We start from the raw sequence: 26,116 nt of genomic DNA, 5'->3' as shown, positions 1-26,116 counted from the left end.
ACCGGGTCGGCGTTTTTGTCCTTGGGTGTCGATTTTCGTGTACACAAAAAGTACGCTCGGTACAATAAGATATACTGAAGATAGAAAGATGAGCATTTTCCCAAGCGCACATGAAATATAGCGTCAGATGGTTATGTAATGAATGTACTTCGGATTTTTTTCTCTCCGAATTACTAGATTGCCATAGCAATTCACTCCTAGACATGTAAACATCGGCCCAAGACTTCGCTTGCTAATAGGGTATAATATGTTTTATTTTATATTTTTCACTTTTATTTTATAATGTTTATGTTTTTAAGGAATTGTATTCAACCTCTAAGCGATGTCTCAAATACATCAAAATATATTTTGTCAGTGTCATTTTGTCATTAATACTTTTATCATTTATAAAAAAAACATAATATTTTTATTGTATTAGACTTATATTAGTCCGATATGTCTAAAAAAGCTACGTGGTATACTCCTATAGCTCGAATAAAAAACCGTGAGGAAGTATGGAGTAGAATTGAAAGTAGAGGATGGGTAAGTTTATGATTATACATTCAGAATTACAATAAACACTCGAACCAAAACGAAAACGAAACTTTTAGATTTTTAAATGTAAATATATTTTACTTCAGTAGATTTGATATAATATTCCTATTTCATAAATATATACCATAATGTCATATTCTACACTCTATGGGTTTTGACATTTTTAAATTAAATTATCATCGCAATTTTCCTATGCTTTGCAACTGGTAAAAAAGTATTTTTAAAAAGTGCCCTTTTCAAATATTATGGTATTTATATTTCTCCGCTATATCAGATAGGACACTATTTTATAGCATAAATGAACATTTTTTAATTTTATTTTTAATTTATTTATTTTTTTGTTATTTATTAGAATTATATTTTGTTGTGCCTATAGTAATAATATCGGGTGCGTCTCAAAAGTGGCTCACCCCTATAACTTTTTATTTTTTTTTGTTAAAAAAAACGGTATTTGGTATGTTAGTATATGACATAAATTAGGATTGATGACATATTCAATTGTTTTCGGTCACTTCCGGTTTCACTGGAAATGACTACAACTTTTGATTTTTAAATGGCACCCTCGGTATTTTTTTACTTTATTCGATAGAAAGTGTCACTCTGAATAGAATGACATATCATATGTCAACTTTTAACATTTTCGCATATAGTTTATTTGAAATTATAATTTGCGGTTCGTAACGAAAATTTGACTTGAAATACCAAGTGTGTTGTATCAAATTATTCGTAAAAAATGCTTTTTCCAAATATGCTAATGAGCCACCCTTGTTCCATTTGGAAAAATTGAGATATGATTAAAAGTACGATTTGAGCATTTTCTAACTGGCCAGGACAAGACACTAAAAACCTTAGACGATCAAATATATTTTTCCAAAGCTCCTTGATGAAGAATTAGTGTTTTTAATATAGCCACGACACTCTAGATTGAATTTTAAAGTACAATTTTTTATTAAGCGAGAATGTCAAAAGTTGACATATGATATATCATTCTATTCAGAATGTCATTTTATATTGAATAAAGTAAAAAAATACCGATGGTGCCATTTAAAAATCAAAAGTTGTAGTCATTTCCGGTGAAACAGGAAGTGACCAAAAACAACTGAATACACCCAATCAATCCCAATTTATGTCGTATACTGACATACCAAATCTCGTTTTTTTATATGAAAAAATAAAAAAGTTATAGGAGGTGAGCCACTTTTAAGACGCACCCCGTATAATAGTTATATATTACCTACAAGTAATATTATAAAATAATCATCAGAATGTAAATACAAAATTATTTCTGCTTTGAATAATATATTTCGATATTTGTTATCTTCATAGATCAGTATATACGATAGAGTAAAATTCAATATTATTTATAGCAAACGGTCACCAAAGACTAACAATAGAAAACTAGAATTGATTAATGCAATTTGGTCATTTATATTTATACAAAATTATATTGTTACGTGCAGCCATAACATTAAAACCCAAGTCTAAAAAGCATCAAAATTTGTAATGCAGTCAAAATATTAAATAATGTGCCTTTTGTAATTTACTCTCCATTATACATACAGTAAACAAAATAAAATATTATAAATTATATAATAAAATATATAAATACCTATTACATAAAATAAAGACATAGGTGTATTCTTTATTTGGACTCTTGACTGGATTTAATTTTCTTTCAGTTAAGTTTATTGAAAAATTTCTCACATTTTTGTTAGACATCACAACTAATTCCAACTAAACGACCCAACTATTTAGAGCCAAAAGTAAAGACTGATCAGAATTAAAAGTTGAGAACTTGTTGAGTTGTTTTCTCAACTCGGAAAACAAACACTTGTCAAGCAAACTTAATGGATACTATCATTTTTATAGTCCAAGAAAATAGGTCTTCAAATACGAAGTTTTGGTAAAAACTTGAATTTTTGATATAAGTTACATCTAAAAACGAATTGTGATTTTTTTTTTAAATTCACCCCCGAGAAGGGATAAAATAAATAAATAAATGAAATTATTTTTTTCTAAAAAAAAACGGATTAGAAAAAAAATTAAATAAAATTTGTATAGCGTTCACTTTTACATAAAAATGGTCTCTACCGGGTGCGTCTCAGAAGTAAGTGGTTCACCACTATAACTTTTTTATTTTTTCTGTTAAAAAAAACTAGATTTGGTATGTTAGTATATGACATAAATTAGGACTGATTGACATATTCAATTATTTTCGGTCACTTCCTGTTTCACCGGAAATTACTACAACTTTTGATTTTTAAATGGCATCCTCAGTATTTTTTTCTTTATTCGATAGAAAATAACATTCTGAATAGAATGACAGATCATATGTCAACTTTTGACATTTCACATATGGTTTATTTGAAATTATAATTATAACTTGCGGTTGTAGTGTTAGCAGATATAACCAATCATATTGTATAATTCGCGTTCTAACGGGATAATTTGCGAACATTTTTAATATATTTGTTTTTTTAAGTATCAACCGACTGTGTAGGTTAATTGGCATTTTAACCGGATAATTCGCGAATTAACTGATATGTTACAGGTAAAGTCCGATGTCCGGTTAATGTCGACATTAACAGGTTAATGTTTGGGTTTGGTTATGTTTTTGGTTGTTTTGTTGTGTGTTATTCGCGAGATTAACCGGGTAATGTCGACATTAACCGGATATCGGACCTTAACCGTAACATATATATCAATCGGTTTTAAAACGTTCTTCGACGTCTTCCGATGCCCAGTCACTATTGCTCCCTATCTAGCCAGAGGTCGACTTCGAGCTCTCGTTCTTTTACCTCGTCGTCTAATCCTTATTGGATAGGGGTAGACCAGCTCTTGCGTGGTCTACACCATTTTCGTCGTCCCGCTGGTGTCCAGTTGAAGATCTGTTTTGGAAGCCTCTCCTCTAACATTCTTTGTACGTGACCACCATTCGTTCTTATGTCATCAGCTATTGTTCGATTGATCCCCATAATTTCTCGTATTCTGTTGTTCGTACACCTTTCCCTTCTGGATTTACCTACGAACCGGACCGTCACCGTAAATCCATTTCTGTCGCTTCCAGGGTGCACACGGTCTTATTTTTTAGCTTTTAACTATTGTGCTGTAAATATGGCGTTTGCTGATTTAGAGATGTTACTATCCCATAAGACTCTCATTTAACATAGAGATTGCCTTTCTTCTCTGAGCGTTTCTGTCCCTAATGGCTTTAGAAAAAGTGCCATCCATTAAAATTTTGCCTCCCAAGTATTTATAATTTATGTAGTCGTTAATATTTTGACCGTTTTCAAATCCGGGAAAAAATGTCAGCTGTTAATAAGGAACTCCATCTACTATTCGTTGACCTAAAAAATCGTACGATAGCGTCCCGCTTGTTAATCTGTGGGAGGTATTGGAAACAACAAACATCAATGCTACAATAATTAAAGCCGTCAAAGAAATATATAAAAACTTCTGTATAGAAATTAAAATTAAAAACTCAGTAAATCAAGAATTAAAGCAGGGTTGCTGTCTATCCCCAATGCTCTTCAAAATATTTTTAGAAAAGACGCTGCTACAATGAAAACGGAAATGTAGCCATATGGGTATCCCGTTAAACGCCAACACTATATACGAGTATACCTTAAGTTTTGCAGACGACCAAGTAGTACTCCGACGATCTTGAGTATATGATCAGAATGTTGATCGAAAAATTCAGCAAATGGGGATTGGAAGTAAACTTAGATAAGACGGGATATATGTACGTCGGCGGATTCCAAGAAAACCTCCCCCTTGAAAACGGTCAAAATATCACAAAATACTTTTATAATTTAATGTTTGAGTTATAAAATTGTAAAATAAAAATCATAAAATTGTCAAAAATATAACAAAAAAGGTTTCTGCGCTAACCATTAAAGGCCCCATGCACAGACGCTCAGTTTTATAACTCAGACGTAAGCTTTGTTCGGGTTCTTATTATTACCGATTCTGAACTGTCCTAGAACTCTGCCGCGCATGCGCTAATGAAATAGTTTCTCCGTATTTCCTTCTGCGCACGCGTATCACAGTAATAAGAAAAACCCGAAGTAAGCTAAAGTCACAAACCAGAACATTTTATCACCGGGTGCGCTCAGACGACAATCGTTCGTGCCATAAACTTTGGTACGGCTGATGTCGAAGATGGAGAGGCTGACCTCTGTGGACCCGTCCCAGATACTGGCTTTTGTCAAATCCCTGAGTCTGTATGATCAGTTAGAACCCGTTAAATCTCAAAAAGAGGAACACACAATAGATCTGTAAGGTCGCGGTGGTTAACTCCCCTCCTAAACAATCTACGTTCTAACAACAAATCCTGGTTTGTGTGTATGTACGTGGGTAGTTCTGGCCGACTATGCAGGCCATCGGCCTGACCTCAGACCATCGGCCGCGAAATCAGACCGTGCTTGAATTCGGCCTGCGCATACTTCGAAGCTTAAACCTATGTACGCTCATTCATTTTTTTATTTATTTTCCAGTTCGTAGATTATATATTTTCAGCCTATTAATTAAAGAAAACAAAATGTCAATTTGTAGTAAACAGTTTTTTGCTCACTCCTATAACTTTTTTATTTTTTCAGATAAAAAAGACGAAATTTGGTATGTTAGTATATGACATAAATTGGGATTGATTGACGTATTCAATTGTTTTTAGTCACTTTCTATTTCGCCGGAAATGACTACAACTTTTGATTTTTAAATGGCACCTTCTTTTTTACTTTATTCAATAGAAAATGACATTCTGAATATAATGACATATCATATGTAAACTTTTGACATTTCCTCATATGGTTTATTTGAAATTGTAAGATGCGGTTTATAACGACAATTTAGCTCGAAATACCAAGTGTGTAGTACCAAATTATTAGTAAAAAAATGCTTTTTCCAGATATGCTAATGAGCCACCCTCGTTCCGTTTCAAAAAATTGAGACATGATTAGAAATACGAGTTCTGCACCTTTTAACCGGCCAGGACAAGATACGAAAAACATTAGACGACCAAATCTATATTTTTCCAAGTTTTCTTGAATAAAAAATAGTATTTAACACAACCATGACACTCTAGATTGAAATTTAAAGTACGATTTTTTTAAAGCAAAAATGTCAAAAGTTGATATATGATATGTTATTCTATTCAAAGTGTCATTTTCTATCAAATAAGGTAAAAAAAATACCGAGGGTGTCATTTACAAATCAAAAGATGTAGTCGTTTCCGGTAAAACAGGAAGTGACCAATAACGAATGAATACCGTCAATGAATCCTAATTTATTGTCATATACCTACTAACATACCAAATTTCGTTTTTTATCTGAAAAAATAACAAAGTTATTGGAGTGAGCCACATTTGAGACGCACCCGATGGGTATGCCATGTTTATGGAAAATAGAAAATAAGCCTTGTTATGAGAGGAATAATTTTATTATTCCGCAGCTTGTGAAGACTTCATACAGTAGAAAAACTAAAGGAGATTGATAGGGAAGCAAATAGGGAATCGGTTGTTAAAAAGATTAATAATATAATACAAGGAAATAATATTATATAATATAAGAATTAATAATATAAGAAAAATATTAGACAAAGTCTTAAAAACAATAATTTAGCGTAAAACCGGATAAATAGGTCCACACAGTCCGCCAGTGTTGATCTGAGCGTCTGTAGGGGCTCTAACGAATGATACAAAAATAAATTCATCCATCATCTATCGGTGCCTGTCTTAATATCACATTAATCAACCTGCCTAAAATGTTAAATTCATTTTATATTTTATGTATTATAATGAATTACCTAGTTAGTCGCCGAAAATATAGTTCTTTCGAAATTGAAGTAGAACTGAAAATTTTAGCACAAGAATACATTCCCACGGAAAAATTTTTGGTGAAGTTTAAAACACGTTCTACACTATGCGGATAACTCTTCGAAACAAGTCAAGGTCGTGTTTCGTCGCCCAACTTTGTCGCATTTCGGTTTATTTCCAGTTGTCTTGATCTATTTCGGTTTGTCTCGACCTACTTTCGTTTCTTAAAAGCGCCTGAAAACTACTCGTGAAATTGCGGAGAAAGGTCTGGGTGGATTTTTTTGGCGTTTCCTGTTGTCTCTTTCAATTTCGTTTCCAATATTTCGTTAATTACATCTCGTTTTATGTTGATATATATTCCGCAATATTAATATTTAAACACATCTGATAACTCAGTTTATTATAAACTTTAGTATTTGACTTATTATACAGGGTTAATCGATGAGTTGTTTTTACCAATAGTTTTGCAATAATTTCGTGAGCAAATTTTCCCAAAACATTATTTTTGGGTCAGAACCATGTCTCCTAAATATTTTGTTTTTTTACTCATGTCAACACATGCCTTGGTTAATTTTTAACAGCAAAATGAACTTGCCATAAACATTTTGGAATTTTTTCAATTATCCGATTTTTTGTTATTCTTCATAATGACGAGGTGACTTTGGTGATTATTTTGTTGTGTACGATTGAATATGGTTCTTAGCGTCGAAGATTGTGCAAAATTCATTGATTTTGTTGAATATGGCCGAAATTATGAATATCCGCTTTGTCCTTGAAGAAGAATTGGAAAACAAAAGGCCATATTTTAGACTCATTAACATTATGAAACGACATCTACAGACAGTTATAACAGCCGGGGGAAGCAATACAAAGTATTAGAGTATGTTTTACAAGTTTTTTTGTTTGTTTGTGCAGTTAGTTATTACAGTTTTTTTTTTAATATTCTTAGTTCTTTTAGTGTTACTAATATTTATTATGTTTTAAAATCAAGTCTGTATTGTTACATTTTAACGTTTTTTAAATTTTAATATAAAGTTATAATCAGTGTCACCAAAGCCACCTCGTGATGTTAAAAAATAACATCATAAAATAATGATAGTTAAAAAAATTGCAAATTGACTTATTCAACCATTTCCAATTATGGTGTCGCCTCTCTCACATAGTTAGATACTTTTTTTCGTATTCGGGACTAGTGTTGTCTATTATTGGCTATGCGGGCCCAAGTTATCCCTGCTAATTTCCTAAATATCATGGTCCCTTCTCAGGTTTGGTCTTCTTTTAGGTCTACTAATTCCTCGTGGGTACCATGCTATAATTTTAGTGGTCCATTCCATTGCAGGTGTTCTGCCCATTGCCACTTGAGGGATTTGATTCTGTGGATGATATTTATTACTTGGGTCTTTTGTTGTATCCACTTAATTCTTTTACGGTCTTCCTTCTTTATTCCCAGCACATTTCGTTGCATTGATGTTGCGCGACCTGCAATTTCGTTATAATATCCGTTTTAAGTATCCAGGTTTCGCATGCATAAGTCATGACTGTTAGTACACATTATTCGATTGTTTAAAAATCAACTTATTTTCCTTACGTATATTTATTTAACATACATTTTTAGAAAGGAGAAAAAATGGATCTTATTCCTGAAATATCCTACTTTTCAAATCCACGGAAGAGCACAACTATGCAAGAATATGATCTTTATTTTGCTTATACGAAAATGTTTCCTCTCTGGGATCCCCGAAAGCCAAAAGATAATTCGGAATATTTGCCAGTCATTAGAGAAAATATATTTGCACAAGTAAGTATAATTTTTCTGTAAAAACAAATGGGGTACAAAATTCATGCGCCTTCTAATCTGAGTTTGTCGTTTTCTGGATATTTGTATTATAAATTTCATATTTACTATATTTCCCTAAATATTATACAATTTTTAACACAATATATTTACACAAATAACCTCTATACCTTAATGAGTTTTTTTTTCTTGAAAAACAATTGGGTCTTTCGCCTCTGAAACAGAAATCTAAAAATTGTGTTTTTCAATTTTTCAAATGCTACTGCGTAGAATCCAGACGGGCATCAGCTTGTTAGTTGCTTTACTCGTAAACAAATTTGTTTAACCAACCAAAATGCTTAACGTGTCAGGAGCAGAGCTGCAAGCTCACAAGTCTTTTTTTGATTTAAATAATTATTTTAATGACTTAAGTCATTTGATTTTAAGTCATTTTTCAAAAGTTGACAAAAAATAATTTTTTGCTGATATTTTCTGAACCACCGGATTATTTTCTGGATTTTCTTTCTTGTAAAATTAATCTACTACCTATGTTACCAGATTATCAAGAAGTTATGTTTTTAAACTAAAAACTATAAAAGTTTCCAAAAAAAAATTTTAAAAAATTTCAAATTTTGAAAAAAAAATTTTGCGAAAAAATTGTGTTTCTGGGTCGAAATATACTACCCCTAAAATATTTGCACTTATTTAAGACTCACCCTGTATAATGATGTATGTTATTAATTAATTAATATTTTTTCTTACGGAAATTTGATCACATATCGGATTGCTTTAGAGTAGTTTCACTGGCTTAATTTGGACGAGATATTTATTGTGCACATGGCCTGTATGGTTTATAGAATTAATGAATCCCAAACACCAACGTATCTATTTGAGAAAGTATAAGCGAAACGAAACGCATAACTATCCTACTAGATCAGGCGCGTTGTACAGTGTTCCTCGGCATGTCTCAGCTTTGTTCCAGCGTTCATTTAGTGGAGTGCTTTAAGCCCTTATGGGATACAAACCTCGGAATTCATTTACTGTGAACGAATTTTTATAAAACTTTTTGCATTGTATTCTTAATAAGATATATTACAAAGTTTGTTCATTTAAATTCGCTGCTTTCACTTTTTAGTATTCAAAAAAAACACATATACAAATGCATACATACAAGATGGCTCCGTATTCCGGAAAAGCTCTGTATCAGGATTCCTATTTGAGATTTTCACTCCAAACCTTTTACAAAATATATATTTAATGGTAGTTCATTTCAAAAATATTTTTATAGATATACAGGGTGATTCAAATATATATCATTTATTTATTCGAGTTCAGTGAATTTGTTATAAAATTCCGGTTCCAAAAATATCTTAATACCATAGAGTATATTAAATGGTCTTTGAATTATGACCACGTCCATGAGGACGTCAATCTAGACGTCCAGGAACCTTCAGATGAGAACTTCTAATCGAGACGATCGACTTATTGTAAGTTTATCGCTAAGAAACCGCTGTTTGCCAGCTTTTCAACTTGATAATGAATTGCACTTAAGGACGGTACATATTAACTAACGGACTACAAGAAGAAAATTAAATGAAGCAAATCTTATGTCAAGAAGGCCTGCTTCGGGACCAGAACTTACCAAATGTGTTGACTAGGCCCAAAAGCAAAGGCATGGTCTTAATGTAAAAATTACGAAAAAATGTTAGTGCCTTCTTTAAAACCGTATATTTCCAACAAAAATAAAGCTAATGAGATGAACCAAAAAACAAACCATCGAGAAAGGATGTATCTAGATGATAAAATGATTTTCAAATTTCTTGCTGTTTTAACATGTTTCACAGGATATTTCAAACTTTCATCAAAAATATCAACATTTTGTTTCCCCTCGTATAGTTTCATTTTTAATTTAGAAAAAGATACTAAAAATTCAAATAATTTGGTAACACACTGCTTAAAAAATCATCAAAATCGGCCCATTAAAATAAAATATATTAATCTTTAAAATACATCAAAGTTTTAAGGTGCCCATTTTTCGTGTCGGTGAATGTATTTCAAAAACTATACATTTTAGTCATATACTTTTCTAATGAAACAAACCTTTATTTTTTTACTAGAATCCAAAAATCAATTAATATATAGGGTGTGCCATTACAAAAAACATAACTTTGATGTGTAAATTTTTTTGGGGACACCCTGTAGAACTCTACATAATTTTAGAAAATGCTTTAAATTGACTTACAAAATTTCACTTCAATACAAACTTTTGTTCTCCTTGCAAAAACCGCGTCGTATATGACGCGCCACCCTGTATAATTCGATTTCAATCAAAATTTCAATGATTAGAATATAAGCAGAATAGGTATAGCTTATGAATTAAATTTATTTATTTCAATAAATTTACTTAAAAATAGAATTAAACAAATCAAAATATTAAGAAGGAAATAATTAAGAATTTACTAAAATTACTAAAATAAAAAATCAAAAGCAACGAAAAAAAGTGGGTAAACATTTTAGTATTTTACCTATAAAACACAATACAGAAGGTTTCACATTAATACATTCACAGTAATTGTATTCCGAGGTAAAAGTCTCTGGGCACTCCACTAATTTTCCTATAATGCGGTCCGAGTTTACAATGATATTTCCAACTATATCGGACACCCTTCTGGCATTCAGTCTTTTAAAAAGAGAGTGAAGAGCTATGTGTTGGGAGAGCGTATGATGAAAGACTAATATTTAAACTTGTGTTCAATTTTTTTCATATTACCTTATTTTTTTATATATATATTTTGTAATTAATTATTGAATAATGTAGGACTTTAATCATTTTTGTAAAACTTGATTATTCATTTTACTACTCTTTTCTTAATATTTTTTTTTGGATGGTTGCGTAGAAGAGCACAAATGTGAACGTCGCCATCGTTATTATTTTAATTTGTATCCTCCTCCCTCCTAGGTGCCTTCTCTGTTGAGGTTGGCGGTTAATATGGCAAATGACACTCTGTCCAGAGCTTCGTGAATAAGGGTGTTTCCGTCGGTGTGGGTCCAATCTCTTATGTTACGTAGCCATAATTTCTTTTTCCTCCCTATGCTACGTTTTCCATCGATTTTTCCTTCGATTATGAGCTGTATTTCTTCATATTCTGAGTGCCGCATTATGTGCCCAAGGTATAGTAAGTCTTTTTGATTTTAATTGTTCCTGTTAGGTGTGCACGAATTTTCATTCTGTTTAAAACTTCACAGTTTGTTATTCTGGAGGTCCAACTTATCCTGAGCATCCGACTGTACATCCACATTTCAAATGCATTAAGGCATTTGATGTCTTCTTGTTTTAGCATCCATGTTTCGCATCCATATTGAAGCAGGGACCATATATAACATTTTAATGTCCTTAGCCTTGTTGGTATTGCTATTCTCGGATTGCATAAGAACTTCCGCATGTTGAGGAAACCAGCCCTAGGTATTTCAATCCTTCTTCTGATTTCCTTAGAGTGGTCTAGCTGGCTGTTTAATTCCCTGCCCAAGTAAATATATCTCTGCGTGTCGAGATGGACGCCATTTATTATTATGTCGGTGTTTTCATTGTCTTGCGGATGTCTGTTCAAAATCATAGTTTTTGTCTTGACGGTGTTAATCTCTAGACTCATCCTGATACTTTCTTCTTTCAGTTTGTCCATTAGGGTTTGCAGCTGGTCTTCAGATGCTGCTAATACCACGGTGTCGTCTGCGTATCTCATATTGTTTATAATCTTCTCATTTATTTTAGCCCCTTCTGGACAATTTTGAAGATATTTTCGGATTATATACTCGGCATAAACGTTAAACAATAATCGTGACAATATGCATCCCTGTCTAACACCCCTTTGTATGTCTTCGTATAACTTGTATTTCCTCTTTCTCTTCTGACACAACCTTTGTGATTCCAGTAATTTGTATACAATTGTTCATATACTTAATAAAGACATTTTGAATTGAATTGAATTGAAAAATTAATTTTAAGTCATTTAATGATAAGTAATTTTTTGCTTGATATAATTATCCATAATTTATATGGATAATTATATCAAAGGCAAAAAACAATCAGAAAATACATATTTTATAATACAAAAAAGTATACACTTTACCATAACTAGAAATAAGAAGTAATTAGATTATTTTTTCAATAGTTCCGTGTATATTTCCTTCATGAGGCGCAACACCGTGGATTATAAGCCGATAAAAGGCGGACCGCGAGTTAGTCACACTCGTCGCATCGTATGAACAACAAGCTTGCCAATGTTGTGTTTAAAAAATGGTATACTTGCCTAGTACGCAAATATTGACGTACTTGCCAAGTACACGAGTGCGGCTTCAGAGGAATAGCCAATTTAATCAATAATCGGTAACTGTTTTCTAAATTCATTGTGTTTGATTTTTCATACCAGTTTAAGATACTGGTGTTACATTATACTCCAATACAAACAAATAGCCAAGATTCATCTCAACCTAAGAGAAGCACTGAGTTTTTTCCGAAAAAATACGAGGAGTGTGGAGGCACAATTCCATTTCCCTTAACTTCCAAAAAAAGTGTTTCTCGAAGCATTTCGCGAGTAGTATAAAAGCCGTTTAACACTTTAGTTATTTAGTACATATGCTGGAGCAAACACCGATTTCGGCCAATGGACGGAAAATATGGCCAAAACGCGTCTTGGCCGCCAGCCACTTGCCAATGTTCGAAATATCGCTTTCCGGTCGTCTAAGGGAGAACAGAACGCGTTCGAATTAGCATTTACCAGAACGCATTCTGACTCTCCCAAATCAGCCCAGAAGCATTATGGCATGCGTCATTGTCAGGACGAGCAGAGGCGGATTTACCCATACGTTATGTACGCTGTAACGTAGGGCCCCGCAATTCCTGAGGGCCCCGCAGGGGCCCTTCTTTTCTTAAATTTATTTCATATAATATTATATTTATATAAAAAAAACTTTTTTACACTTTTTTTTAGAAAAAGAAACACCTAGTTTGGTTGGGTGTCTGATAAGACTCCATGTCATTGTACAGGAAAGAAAAATAGATATTAGCAGTTAAGGGAAACTAAAAACCTCACCAAGTAAACAATCGAATTAAAAAATACAAACAAAATGAACAGGTCGGCTCTTTTGATACAAAGAGACCGCCTATAAATAAATATTTCTACAAAAATAAATATTAAACAATTTTCCCACGGAAGAAACTACTTGCCAGCCCCAGTAGGTACTTCAAAAAATCACAATGAAAATGATCCTACTGCTGAAACAGAGGCCTCTGCAAATCTAGTATTTCCAAAGCAACCGAAAATGAAGAAAAATTGCAACATTGCGTCAAACCATTTGTTGAATTGGATACAACTTTTGAAAAGTATATGTAAAGACTTAGCTTTATGGTCAGAGTGTATTGATAACGATTTGATTAAACTGTGTCTAGTTAAAAAATTTACATATTTTCAAAATTATGACCATAATAATAGATATCCTAAATCTGAAATTACATGTAAAAAGCACACAAGACGTTTTTCCAATAGTTGCTTTTCAAAGGCTCTGTGAAACGGACAACAGATAAAAAGAAAATGACTTTGTTACTCACCAATTAGTGGAATGTTTTTTTTGTATTGCATGTAAACCGTTCTCAAATGTACAACCAAAGCTTAAAACCGGACTTAACTTTTAATAACGGATTGGTCTAATATTTTGCGAATACTGGATATGCACCAGGAAAGAAATTCATCACAAGATTTCAATTTTAACATGGTTTTCAAGAAAGACCAATAAACATACTATTGACAGAGAACTAGAGGAGTAAACTAAAAAAGAAATACTACAACCCTATAACGAAAGGCTTTTGACATTCATACCCATAGAAAATCACACCTCAGAATACTTGTTTCAACAGATATCAGAATTTTTAAATATATGTGGTCTTTCTCTGCAAAATATTAGAGGACAGGCATACGACAATGCAGCCAACATGAGTGGTCGGTATAATGGAGTTCAGGCTCGGTTTTAAGGCAATAAATAAATTTGCAGATTTTATACCTTGTTCGGCACATTCACTAAATCTGGTGGGGGTTGAAGCTGTAAAATTAATTCCAGAAGTCGACTATTTTGGTATTATCCAATTCCAATCGCTTTATGTATTTTTCTCCGCGTCACCCCATAGATGGAATATTGTATCAATAATAGCTAAGCTGCAATACAGTCTTAAATCTTTTAGTGTAACAAGATGGTGTGCTCATTATGAGGCTGTTAGAGCACTTAAACTTGGATATGAAGATATTTTAAAAACCTTAAAGCATATTTACATGGATGAAACAGAAAAAAACTGATTGCAGAAATGAAGCCAAATACAAAAAATGATTAAATTAGAATTTGCCATGTTAACATTAATTTGGAAACAGGTTCTAGAGTGCTTTAATAAGGTATCTACTAAATTGCAATCACCTGGTTTGGATATACAAGGATACCATTTATTAAATGCTTTAAGAGCAGTTTTTACAAGATATTAGAAATAAATCTGAGCTAGAAACTGATAAATCAGAAGCAAATGCAAAAGAATTAAGCGAATATGTCGAAAAAGAATTTGCTGAATCTAAAAAATGAATATTTACCTATACATATTTACGTACTTTTTTATTTTGTCTCATTTTAATTTTATTTTAGATTTTAATAAATTTTAAAAGAAAACGACAGTTTTATTTTACTTTTCAAAATAAAATTAGCAGTTACAAAGGGTGTTAAAGTTTGAAAAAAAAATATTATTATGTTTTTTTATAACTCGACTTAACGCGTAGGGGTCCCGAAAATTAAGTAGCGTAGGGCCCCATAAATTGTAAATCCGCCACTGAGGACGAGTCAAGCACACAAATATTCAATGGAAAAAATATTTTTATTGTTTATGTAAATACGACATACAAACCTTAAAACTAACATTATTTTTAAAAGAAACGTAAAACATTAAAACGCGGAACAAAAAAAAACAATTTTCATCTTATCTATCTACTTATTTTTACACGAACTATTGTTGTGACATTTACTGTTACATACTATTTTCTTCGCCCTACACGCGCACTTCTTGTCGACGCAATAGCGCTTGCAATTACATTGTACAAAGCCCTGTTTTGATCCAGATGCTAAACCAGAAGCTGTACGGAGAGAAACAGACGTTGATGGAACTGAAGAAATGTCGATAAAGTTTGAGTCGGCCAAAGTAAACTCATTACGACAGTACAGCGACTGCAAAGTTCCATCTTTCGTTCCTGAAAATGAATTAAAAGTTATAATGTTAAATAGCTCACATACATTTATTACACATCAAGCTGATAAAGTCCAGAGTCGTTAATACTGAGTACAACAGCTAACACATTTCTCGGGGCAAGTCTACCTCTGTCAACATCAGGTACTCGTACAATAACAGTTCTTCCTACATCTATAGGTGGTAACTTTGAATTCGAAAGGGCAATCATTTTCTCGGCTTGTTTCTCCAGTCCTTCTTTAGCCTCGTCCCGGACAATAGTTCTTTTTTCAGTTCGTAGACATCGGTCACATGTAATTTTCTGCTCACTCTCTCCATTTGTTTCGTTAGTTTTTCCGCAAATGATATGAATAGGTAGGTAACAAACTGAACATTGATAAGTATCTGAAATTTCTTTTTCGCATATTGTACAAAATTTTTTCTCTCGTTGATCTTCATCATGTTTATATTCACTTTCGTCTGAATTCTTCTGATCGCACAACTTTTGCAGCTCTTCTTCTGTTTCGATGTTAGACAAAAGTTCTTCAGGAAGTGACGAATCCTTGAGACCGATTTTCTGAGGCGCACCGAACATAGCTTCATAAGGACTTTTCATTATTCCTGAACGATTTTTATTGCTTTGCACGAATCGTAACCTCTCAGACCATTTTGTTGTGTGTTGATCGGCTAACCATGTAACCAGCATGTCCCTTACATCTTGATTTGATCTCTCTACGGACCCTTGACTCTGCGAGTGACGAGGTTTTCTATGGACCAGCTTTAATCCGGTCCACATTTCAGCAAGATTTTTGATTATACGGTTTGCAAATTCTCTACCATTGCATTGCTTGCAAAGTAATAATTAAATTTCAATTATTTGCCGTGTTATATTACAATATTTTCTCTTGAGTTCAGAATCCAGAACTAAAATAAATAAAAACACTTGTAGATTTTGAGTCCATTAAAAAACTGAAAAAAACATACCTCGTAGTCTCTTATGTCCTGCCCCCACATGACCGGAATGAATAATGTCAAACAATTCGTGGGTCATGCAAAAATACCGTAGTTCGGCAGTTTCGTCTGTCTTCCTTTCAATTAGTTTTTCGGTTTCGCCAATTTTTAAAATATCATACCTTTTAATCGTCGTCTTTGTTTCGAAGATATTGTATCACCGTTGCTTTTTACAAGCTTTTGCCGCCTTCACCTCCGTAAGTATTTGGTCGTATCTTTCTCTTGTAAAAATCATTGCTATCACTTATGACTTTTTGCAGCTCATCATTAAAACGTAATTTAAGGTCCTCCATGATACTTTCTAGCAACTTTCTAACCCGCACAAAGATCAAATACTAAATGAATGCTCTAGGCTCTAGCTCCGGTGGTATCGTTTACAAGCTGAGACTCGCATAAAATCGGCGACGCATTATGGCAATCGCAGTAGAAAACAGAACGCGTTCTGGCAATTGCAGGTGGCCCAAAACGCGTTCTGGGCTTCATTAAATAGTCAGAAAGCGATAATTCGGACATTGGCAAAATGGTAACAGCCAGAACGCGTTTTGACCATATTTTCCGTCCATTGGCCGAAATCGGTGTTTGCTCCTAACACATACACACATACTAAGGGCTGGCAAAGGGTAGTTTTAGGTCGAGATTGTCGTATGTAAGAAGAGTACAATGCGTTTATAATGTACTGAACAATGAAAGAGCAGTAAATACGTTGTCAAACGTATAAAATAAACAGAGAAATTGTGCACATTGCTAAGAGACGTGGAAGGGGATAAGCAGATTTTTCACGGTCGACCAGTTGACCCAATCAGTAACTCTGTCAGTACTTAAAATTCTAGGGAAAGGTGTAATCATGCGTTCAGCTTCACGATTTAATTACCTGACACTTTATTTCTTTATTTATTAACAAGTCGTTGTAATTTTCTCTATAGCTTGAAAATGTTTAAGTGCAAGTTGGAAACACTTGCATTTTTGGTAAAAATAAGTGGAATTCAGTTGGTGTTCGACAGTGGTTGCGCTATTAGAACTCAATAAATTAGAAATTCAAAAATCGATATCTCGAAATCTATTTGAAATAATTGATTGTTGATTGATTGTTCAAAAACTTTCTTAATATTTCTGCTATATTTTCTTCGCAGACAGTAACTAATTTAAATATCTTGTAAAAGATCCGATCTTCAAAATAAAAAAAAAGTTTCAATATCTAAAGTGGTTCTTAAGTTACAACGTGTTAAAAAGTTTAACTTTTTTTTAAATTGTCGCGATTACCTGACATTTTCTCGTTATAAAAAATAGACCCTATTTATAATTCCATTTCAGATGTCCAGAAACATAGCTAATGATTTTATCCAGTTATCGTTTGAATCGTGATTTTACTTTACTTGATAGAAAAAGGCGTACCGGCAAGAAATGTGGCAACGCCGCAACAGCACACCGTCGCATTTGTCTCACTCCGACTTAATAAGATCCCTATGCGATTTACTTCCACACATGTAAATACCGACTCAAAAGTAACAGTTGCCAGCACGGTATATTAAAACCGTTCACGTTCTGATAAACTAAGATTGCATAACAATTAATCCCTTGTGATAGTGATCAACACCAAAAAGCTGAATGAGCAATTTTATATTGATGAAACATCCAGACATGTTTGAATTAAAGGACGTAGAGATTATTTTAAAAAAATAGCGATTCTGAAATATGTCGACTGTTATGGGACACTGGCTATAAAGTAGACTTTAACAATGCGAAAATTATAATGAAAGAACTGTTAGCCTCTAAACAAAAAACGAAAGTGCTTTTTATGCTGGGTCCAGACCAAGGCGACAAAAAGTAAACACGATTTTGAGACAAAAACAAGACAAACTTGCGACAAAAAATGGGGAATTGTGACAAGGCAAACTTGAGACAAATTGTCCACACCGCAAGGACACAAATACAACAAAGTCAAAAGTTTAGTTGTTGCGAGTGAGTTTTATTAACCATGTGTGATTTCACTGGTGTTCTACTATTGGCAGCACACACCATCCACACGGCTCCGATAACTTGTCGTAAAATATACGAACACATAGACACTTTGATCTTTACCGGCGACTCGAGACGGAAAATTGAAAAGTCTCCGAATTTTGAAACAAAACAAAAATGAGACAAAAATGTCGTAGAAATGTATTAGATTTGTCGCAATTTTGTCGTAAAACATGAATGTTTCTTTCTTGTAGTTGTTTTGTCTGCTTGGTTTGGACCCGGCATTATACTCAAATATATTTCATATACATACGTACATATACTAAGCATATCTCATTAGGTTCAGTTATTAGTTTCGATTTTATGTCATGTCATTTAATCAAAACTTCAACGATTTAAATAGACGTGTTTGTACTAAATAATTATTGTTTTTTGCTTCTGATGACGGGAGATAGGAATTCGAATAACGGGATGACGAGAATATAGACCTCTGAAATGAGTGAAATGTTTATTTATTTATTTATTTATCAACGGACAATTATTGCCCAATATAAAATAAATTACAGTGACAAAAAATAGTAAAATAGCTAAACCTAACCTTATCATTAATATATCACAAAGCTAAAGTTTTATTAATTACAATTTAAAAGTTTAACAAACAGTAAAATTTATAACCATACTTTTACTGTTTTTTATAATATTATCATTTAAAGATAATGTTACAAAGCACATACATTGTTTACAGACAGTCTTTTAGTTCTTTTTTAAATATACTCGGGCTATGAAAACAGTCTACTTGGGCTGATAGGTCGTTCGCCAGTCTTGCTGATCTTGTGAGAAAAGAGCTTTTGGAAATGTTAAGCATTTTTTGTTGGTTAGGCCAATTTGTTTACGACAAACTCTAAACAAATAAAATAACTTTAATAAAAAAAAAATTATTAAAGATATTTTTATTTATTTGAATTGTGCGTCAAAATAAATCCTATTTTTTCTTATTTAGTGTTTTCATTAATTTTCATTAAAATCGTTTCGACAATATATTGTCTTCCACAGGAATACACTTAAATAGGTGTAATCCTGTGGAAGAACCAAATAAACTAAATAAATAAAATCCTTCGTCAGATTTGTTAAATATCTTTCCATATGGCCCCAATACATCATCGTTCTCTTCTTTTTCACTCTCTCAGAGCCAAATTTTGTCAAAATTTAAAATTTTGGGAACTATAGAAAACAGTATCTTATTTCGAAAAATTGGACTATTTTGCTGATTTCCTTCGAAAGGTCAATTTCGAAATATTAGATTTTGCCAAAATTTGGTTCTGACGAAGTGAAAAAAAAAGGTCGTCGATGTATTGCCCATATGGAAATATATTTAAGAAATCTGACAAAGGACTTTTAATAAATGTAGTCCTGAGGAAGACTAGATATTTATCGAAGCGTCCACTAAGCGCTATATAAAAAAATCTGAGTTTTATTCTGACCTACATCCAAACATATAAAAAAACTTTAATTATTTTTGGGTCATTAAAACAACGATTTTCTTGGATTTCTTTGAGAGATAATAAATCCGTTTCTTCAAAAAAATTTTGCCACACTACTGTAAGAAAATCTACAAAATAAAATAGTTATTTTTTGTAAATACATACTGGCTGCGTTAATCCAACGGAGACTACGGGGAGGGGGGGTTAGGTTACCGCCCCCCCCCACATAAGTGTGTGGGGGGGGGGGGGGCGGTGCTACTAGTACTACTACCTGTTAATAATTATTTAATGAGATATGCCTCAAACTTTCTTTATGTTTATTCTTAAAGTGAAACTTCTTTACACGCGATGGGAGTAAATATTCAAGGCCGCGACACACGAGCTAGCGTTACGCGAAGCGTCACGCCAAGGTCGTCAAGCATCACGCCAAGCGTCACAAAAATGGTAACAATCTTGGAGCGTCGTAGAATGTAGAATGTTTAGGGAGGGGAGTTAATCACCGCGACCTTATAGATCTATTGTGTGTTCCCCTTTCTTGAGTTATAACGAGTTATACCTCATCATACAGTCTCAGGGCTTTAACAAAAGCCAATATCTGAGACGGCTCCATAGAGGCCAGCTCTCCATCCTAAACATCAGACGTACCAAGGTTTATGGCACGAATGGTCGTCGTCTCGGCGCACTCAGTGATAAGGTGTTTTGGTGTTTCCCCATTTTCCCCACAAAATCTGCATTCGCCGTTGTTTCTCAGTTTCAACCTACTGAGGTGTTCGTTGAGGAGACAGTGTCCTGTTAGAAACCCCGTGACAATCCGAAGATTTTTTTACTTAAATCAAGGAGAACCTTTGATTTTTCTCGGTCTCATAAGTTCTGAGGAACTTTTTCGAGTGTCTTAGACCGTTGGAGGACACCCATTCCAAGTTACGGATGGAGTCTTCCAGATTCTTCAGTTCCGCTTTCAGTTGGTTCCCGTTTGGAAAACAGAACGGTTCTGGTCCAGTTAGTGGAGTGTTTGGTCCTTTTCTAGCTAGATCATTTGCTTTTTCATTGCCTTCTATCCCTTGGTGAGCAGGCACCCAGAGTAGGAGGACTTTATTTTCTTTGCCTAATTTGTTGAGCTTCTCTAGGCATTCTTTGACCAACTTCGAATTGATGGTTACTGAGTTGATCGCGTTAAGTGCTGCTTGACTATCGGATAGGATGGCAATTTCCTGTTTTCGATAGTTCCTATCTAAGATAAATTGTACGTATCTTTCGATAGCGCAAATTTCTGCTTGAAGGATACTGGGGTAGGTGCCCATTGGTTCGGAGTATTTAGTTTTCGGCCCAAATACTCCTATCCCTGTCCCTGCTTTGGTTTTGGAAGCATGAGTATACCACGTGATGGTATGGTCTTTTATATGCTGGGTAAGCGTTTCTTTCTTCCCCCAATCCTTTTTATTACTCAATACTACAGTGAGGTGTTTCTCAAAGTTGTAAATTCTTGGTATGTTATCCACTGGGAGTTGGAGAAGTGGAATTTTCTTTTTGAGGGTGTTCCAAGCCCCTGACCTGAAAATTCTCCCAGTACCGTTTCCGTCAATGACCATTCTAATCATTGTCGCATTGGCACAACTACCGACGACAATGTGCAGTGGTGTTAGGTCTAGAATGACCTCCATTGCTGCTGTTGGACATGTTCTCATGGCACCTATGATGCAGAGACATGCCAGTCTCCGTACTTTGCACAGGTTTTGCCTCGCTGTACGTTGCTCTAGTTTTGTATACCAAGCAACTGCTCCATAAGTAATCATGGGTCTTACTATCATGGTATACATCCTGCGTAAAATGTTAGGGGCGCAGCCCCACCTATTTCCCGCCAGTCTTCTGCATATCATGAAAGCCTTTGTGGCTTTGCTGGTAATGTTCTTAATATGCCTGTTCCAGAGAAGTTTACTATCCAGGGTTATTCCCAGATATTTCACTTCCTGTGATGGCAGTATGGAGCGTCGTAATTCTAGCCCTATGTGAGCTATGGGGCTGAAACTCGGAATGTAGATGTGGCTCGATGTATTAGCCTCGATGTATTAGACATCCCAATAACAGAACAAGAAATAAAGACCTCCATAAAAAACAACAAATCAGCTGGCTGTGACGCGATTCCGGCGAAAATCTATAAGTGTGCAAGTAAAGAACTTATTGGTCATCTTAAGGCTCTCTTCGATGTCGTATGGGAAAGCGGAGAGGTACCTCAGGACTTTCGCAACGCGAATATCGTGAATATATTTAAGAACAAAGGAAGTGCATCAGACTGCGGAAATTACCGGAGAATTTCGCTATTGGCTATCGGCGGAAAAATTTTTGCGAAAAATAATGTCAAACCGCCTGCACCCATATATAGAAAAAATTCTTCCAGAATCGCAAACGGGTTTTCGTACCAACCGCGGCACCGTCGATTCCATATTTTCCATCCGTCAACTACAGGAAAAAGTAAAAGGGCAGCAGTCTAAACTTTATGTTGCATTCATCGATCTAACAAAAGCCTTCTGTGAACAGAGATGCGCTTTGGGCAATTATGAAAAAGTTCGGAGTACCCAACAAATTTCTTACAGTGTGTAAAAGCCTCCATAACAACAAGTCAAGAGTGTCACATCATGGATCACTGAGCGACCCATTCCTAACAAATACAGGAGTTAGGCATGGATGTGTCTTAGCGCCTCTCCTATTCAACATATTCATGGCAGCGCTCTCCATTATAGTGGACAGCAAACTACAGGAGAAGGATTGGGCATTAGATACAGATATGACGGCGGTCTGTTCAACATAAAAAGACTCAGGGCAAAAACACGTACAAAGTTTATCACAGAACTTCAATACGCTGACGACTGCGCTCTAGTTGCAAACACGGTACAACAATTACAAGAAATGTTAAACACATAAACCTGGGCATACGAGGCTTTGGGCCTTAAGCTAAACATCGACAAAATTAAAATCATGTGCACTCCCCCGAAAGATCACAAAAATGCTATAAAAATCGGAGAAGAACTATTGGAATATGTGCCGGAATTCAATTATCTTGGCAGTTTGATTTCGGAAAAGGCCAATATTGACTCTGAAATTCAGCACAGGATTAGTAGCGCCTCAAGAGCATTCTGGAAATTAAAAGACAGGGTTTTCTACAATCATGACTTGAGTACAAAAATAAAACTTGCAGTATACCGAGCAATTATAATCCCCACCATGTTATATGGGAGCGAAACCTGGGTGGCCTTGCGGCCGACACATGAACGCATTAAACAAGTTGCAACAGAGACACCTTAGACAACTCTTAAGAGTCCGGTGATTCCATCATGTCTCAAACGTATCGGTCCTTGAAAAAGCTAACTGCGATAGTATTAAAGTTATGGTCACAAAATCCCGCTTAAGATGGGCTGGTCACGTATGCAGAATGCAAGAAAACCGCATACCAAAATCTCTGCTTTACGGTGAGCTTGTAGACGGTAAGAGGAGGCCGGGTGGACAACTAAAAAGGTACAAGGACATTTGCCACGAAAATTTAAAGGGAATTAACATGCAGAATGAGTGGGAAAAAGCAGCTCACAATAGAACTCAATGGAGAATGGTTGTAAACTCAGTTAACAGCGGCAACCAAAAAGTAAAGAGGAAACAAAGCAATGAGATTTTTGAATGTCCGGAGTGCGATAGGCAGATAACATCACGTCTCGGGCTTTTCAGTCATAGAAAAGCTCTTGAAAGAAAACGCCTTGCTTGACCATCTTTTTTATGTGTGTCGAATACTCGTCATCGAGTAACGGCTGTATGTATGTATGTATATGTAGCTCGAAGAGCCCCATCTTTTCGTGATATTTTGACGACGTTTCGTGCACTACAAAACCCCATCGTCAATGAATCAAATCAAAAAATCTTCCGATTTAAATGGAATTTGGTATGTCACTGTGATAGGTAGTTTTGACGTAAGAATCGTCAAAAGGAGAAGTCGTCCGATCGCGACCAAATTTGGTGGGTAGGCTATGTGAACGACGCGACGGTGCACACGGTCCCACCCTGCAAAGTTGGATATGACATTTCGTTTACATCTTCATCAGGGTGGGACTAAGGAATTGATATTGAAGAAAAATGTGGGTCGATTTTGGCATAATTGGAGACGGGCTACAGGATGAAGCCCTCAACGTTTCGAACCGATGCCTCTAAATGGACGAAATCATCAGAATTTTTCTCAATTATGGGTCGATTGGAACCAAACTCGGCACGTGGATAGGGGTACCCGAATGGAGTCCTCAGACGAACAGATGGGCAGACGGACAGACAGACGGAAGTAAGAAGTTTCACTTCAAATATGCGCACATAGTAGACACACAATTTTTTTAATATGTTTTTATCGTTTTTGGCTAAGGGAAGAGGTATACTTCCCGAAACGTTAAGCATTTTTTGTCCGTTAGGCTAAAAAAATGTTTATTAGTGTCACTACTGACGATTGGTCTCCGTTGGATTAACGCAGCAGTGTTTACAATAAATAACCACTTTATTTTGTAGGTTTTCTACAGTATTAGTGGCGAAATACCCACTGGTATAATACTTTTTTAATAAATACGTTTTTGTAGGCAACTCGCTCTAATTTTGATAAAGCGCAAGTTTAGATAAAAGTCAATAAAAACCTTATAGTCTGCCCTCGAAATCTCAAAATCGACTTTCTAATTTATTCAGGAAAGTACCAAACCTGTTCCGTCTCTTACGTCACTCAATTATGGAAAATCCACTCTGATTCCTTACGACGAAGTCGAAACGGCTTTCAAGAGATCGCAGGCAACAGCTGAATTTTATAGGAAACAGGGAGCATTGGAAATCGACGATAAAAAAATGGCGGATTGAACAGAAATCGAATCAAATAATATCTAAACTTGTGTGGCAATAAAAATAAAACTTAGCTGATTATTAAACTCGCATTTTTTCATAATAATGATTACTTTAATGATATTTCCGAAGAACTCTAGTAGTAAGACTAAGTACAGGGTGTCCCATTTTAATGTGTTTTACACGGTTTCTCGTTTATGAGTAGAGCTACAAAAATATCATATTCAGTAAAGTTTTTGGATATACTCTGTTTTTTTTCTCAGGTAAGATTTCGACAGACGATGACAGAAGAAAAGCAGATGACGTGCCATACCGATCTATTTATTATAAAAAAAGTTTTTAACATTTTTTAAGTTAACTATGGATGGGTTTAAATATAAATCCGTCATGAGTCGTCTCTTGTTGTTTTTAACCAGTTTTATTGGTTTATTTCAAAAATGACAGATTATATTTCAATTTTATTGGTTTGACGGAACGATGAACGATAAACGGACGCCAATGCGTATGAACTCGCCTTTAGATTTTTGAGGCTTGTCAAAGTCTTGCCAAATTATAGGTTATAATTTTGTGTCAACTTATGTCAAATACCCTGCGTTTTGGAAGATGATGCATTTTGATTTGTGTTATTACGTGTGTTTTTTGTCTTTTGAAGTAAACTGCAGGAAAAATGGAGGGAAAATTAATTGTAGACCCAGAGCACAGTTTATAATTAATACTCGCTGCCCAGGCAGAAAGTGTTAATACACCAATAAAGTTACTATCAATAAAGTTTGTATACCATCTCGTCGTAGATAAGTGCATCTTGTGGCATATGGTACAAGGATCGTACTAAACATATACTAAAAACTGGAGTAGCTGTAAAATATCGACATCACACGATAGGTAAATAATAGATATTAGTACTGCAGAAAAATAATGTCAAAAGGTACTGGTTTAAAAAAATTAAGATTAAAGTTAATTAATCAACCTTTAAGGTATAAAATTTGGTAAGTGTTATTATTAATAAAATAGTTTGTTTTTTTGATTTGGTATATTAGTATAATATGACATAAATTAGAATTGATTCGCGGTTTTCAATTGTTTTCGGTCACTTTCTACAACTTTTAATTTTTAAATGGCACCCTCGGTATTTTTTTACTTTATTCGATAGGAAATGACACTCTGAATCGAATGACATATCGTCAGTGAAACGTGATAACATGCTAACTCCATTTTTTATGTTAATACGTTCATTTATACCATTAGAAAGAAAAAAAAATACTCTATAAGTAGGGAAAGCAAATACATTTTTCCCATTAAAGAAAATTTGCTATTTTAACTCAATTGCTAACTCCCAGTGATCTAAAATAGCCACCGAAATGCTGCTATCTCCGTAATTTCCGTTACGATCACGCTAAAACAAACACACGGATTCTTACTCGTATGTTTCTTTAGTACGGTACGTCGA

General features: G+C 34.4%; 2 protein-coding genes across 3 annotated transcripts in view; one reads left to right on the top strand and one right to left on the bottom strand.

Annotated features, from left to right (window-relative positions):
- Positions 1 to 26,116, bottom strand: part of LOC115888442 (sodium/potassium/calcium exchanger Nckx30C) — a 127,056-nt gene that overhangs the window by 52,105 nt on the left and 48,835 nt on the right. The window lies entirely within an intron of this gene.
- Positions 345 to 24,755, top strand: LOC115888452. Of its 2 annotated transcripts, none has more exons than XM_030908194.1 (3): positions 345 to 522; positions 7,963 to 8,145; positions 24,523 to 24,755. In XM_030908194.1, the coding sequence occupies exons 1-3, from the start codon at positions 436 to 438 to the stop codon at positions 24,685 to 24,687; spliced, it is 435 nt and encodes a 144-aa protein (XP_030764054.1). In that variant the 5' UTR covers positions 345 to 435; the 3' UTR covers positions 24,688 to 24,755. The 2 variants fall into 2 exon arrangements, with proteins under 2 accessions (XP_030764054.1, XP_030764055.1); XM_030908195.1 differs by having other exon boundaries at positions 24,420 to 24,553.

This window comes from Sitophilus oryzae, unplaced genomic scaffold, assembly GCF_002938485.1.
Source record: "Sitophilus oryzae breed Bouriz unplaced genomic scaffold, Soryzae_2.0 scaffold_738_pilon_pilon, whole genome shotgun sequence".
NCBI lineage: Eukaryota > Metazoa > Arthropoda > Insecta > Coleoptera > Curculionidae > Sitophilus > Sitophilus oryzae.
This window is presented reverse-complemented; position numbering and strand designations above follow the sequence as displayed.

Bases quoted from the DNA above. Each gene is read 5' to 3' on its own strand.
- LOC115888452 (XM_030908194.1), top strand. From the start codon at position 436: ATGTCTAAAAAAGCTACGTGGTATACTCCTATAGCTCGAATAAAAAAC. The intron at 523-7,962 runs GTAAGTTTATGA...ATACATTTTTAG, and splicing joins GAATTGAAAGTAGAGGATGG to AAAGGAGAAAAAATGGATCT. The intron at 8,146-24,522 runs GTAAGTATAATT...TAATTTATTCAG, and splicing joins GAGAAAATATATTTGCACAA to GAAAGTACCAAACCTGTTCC.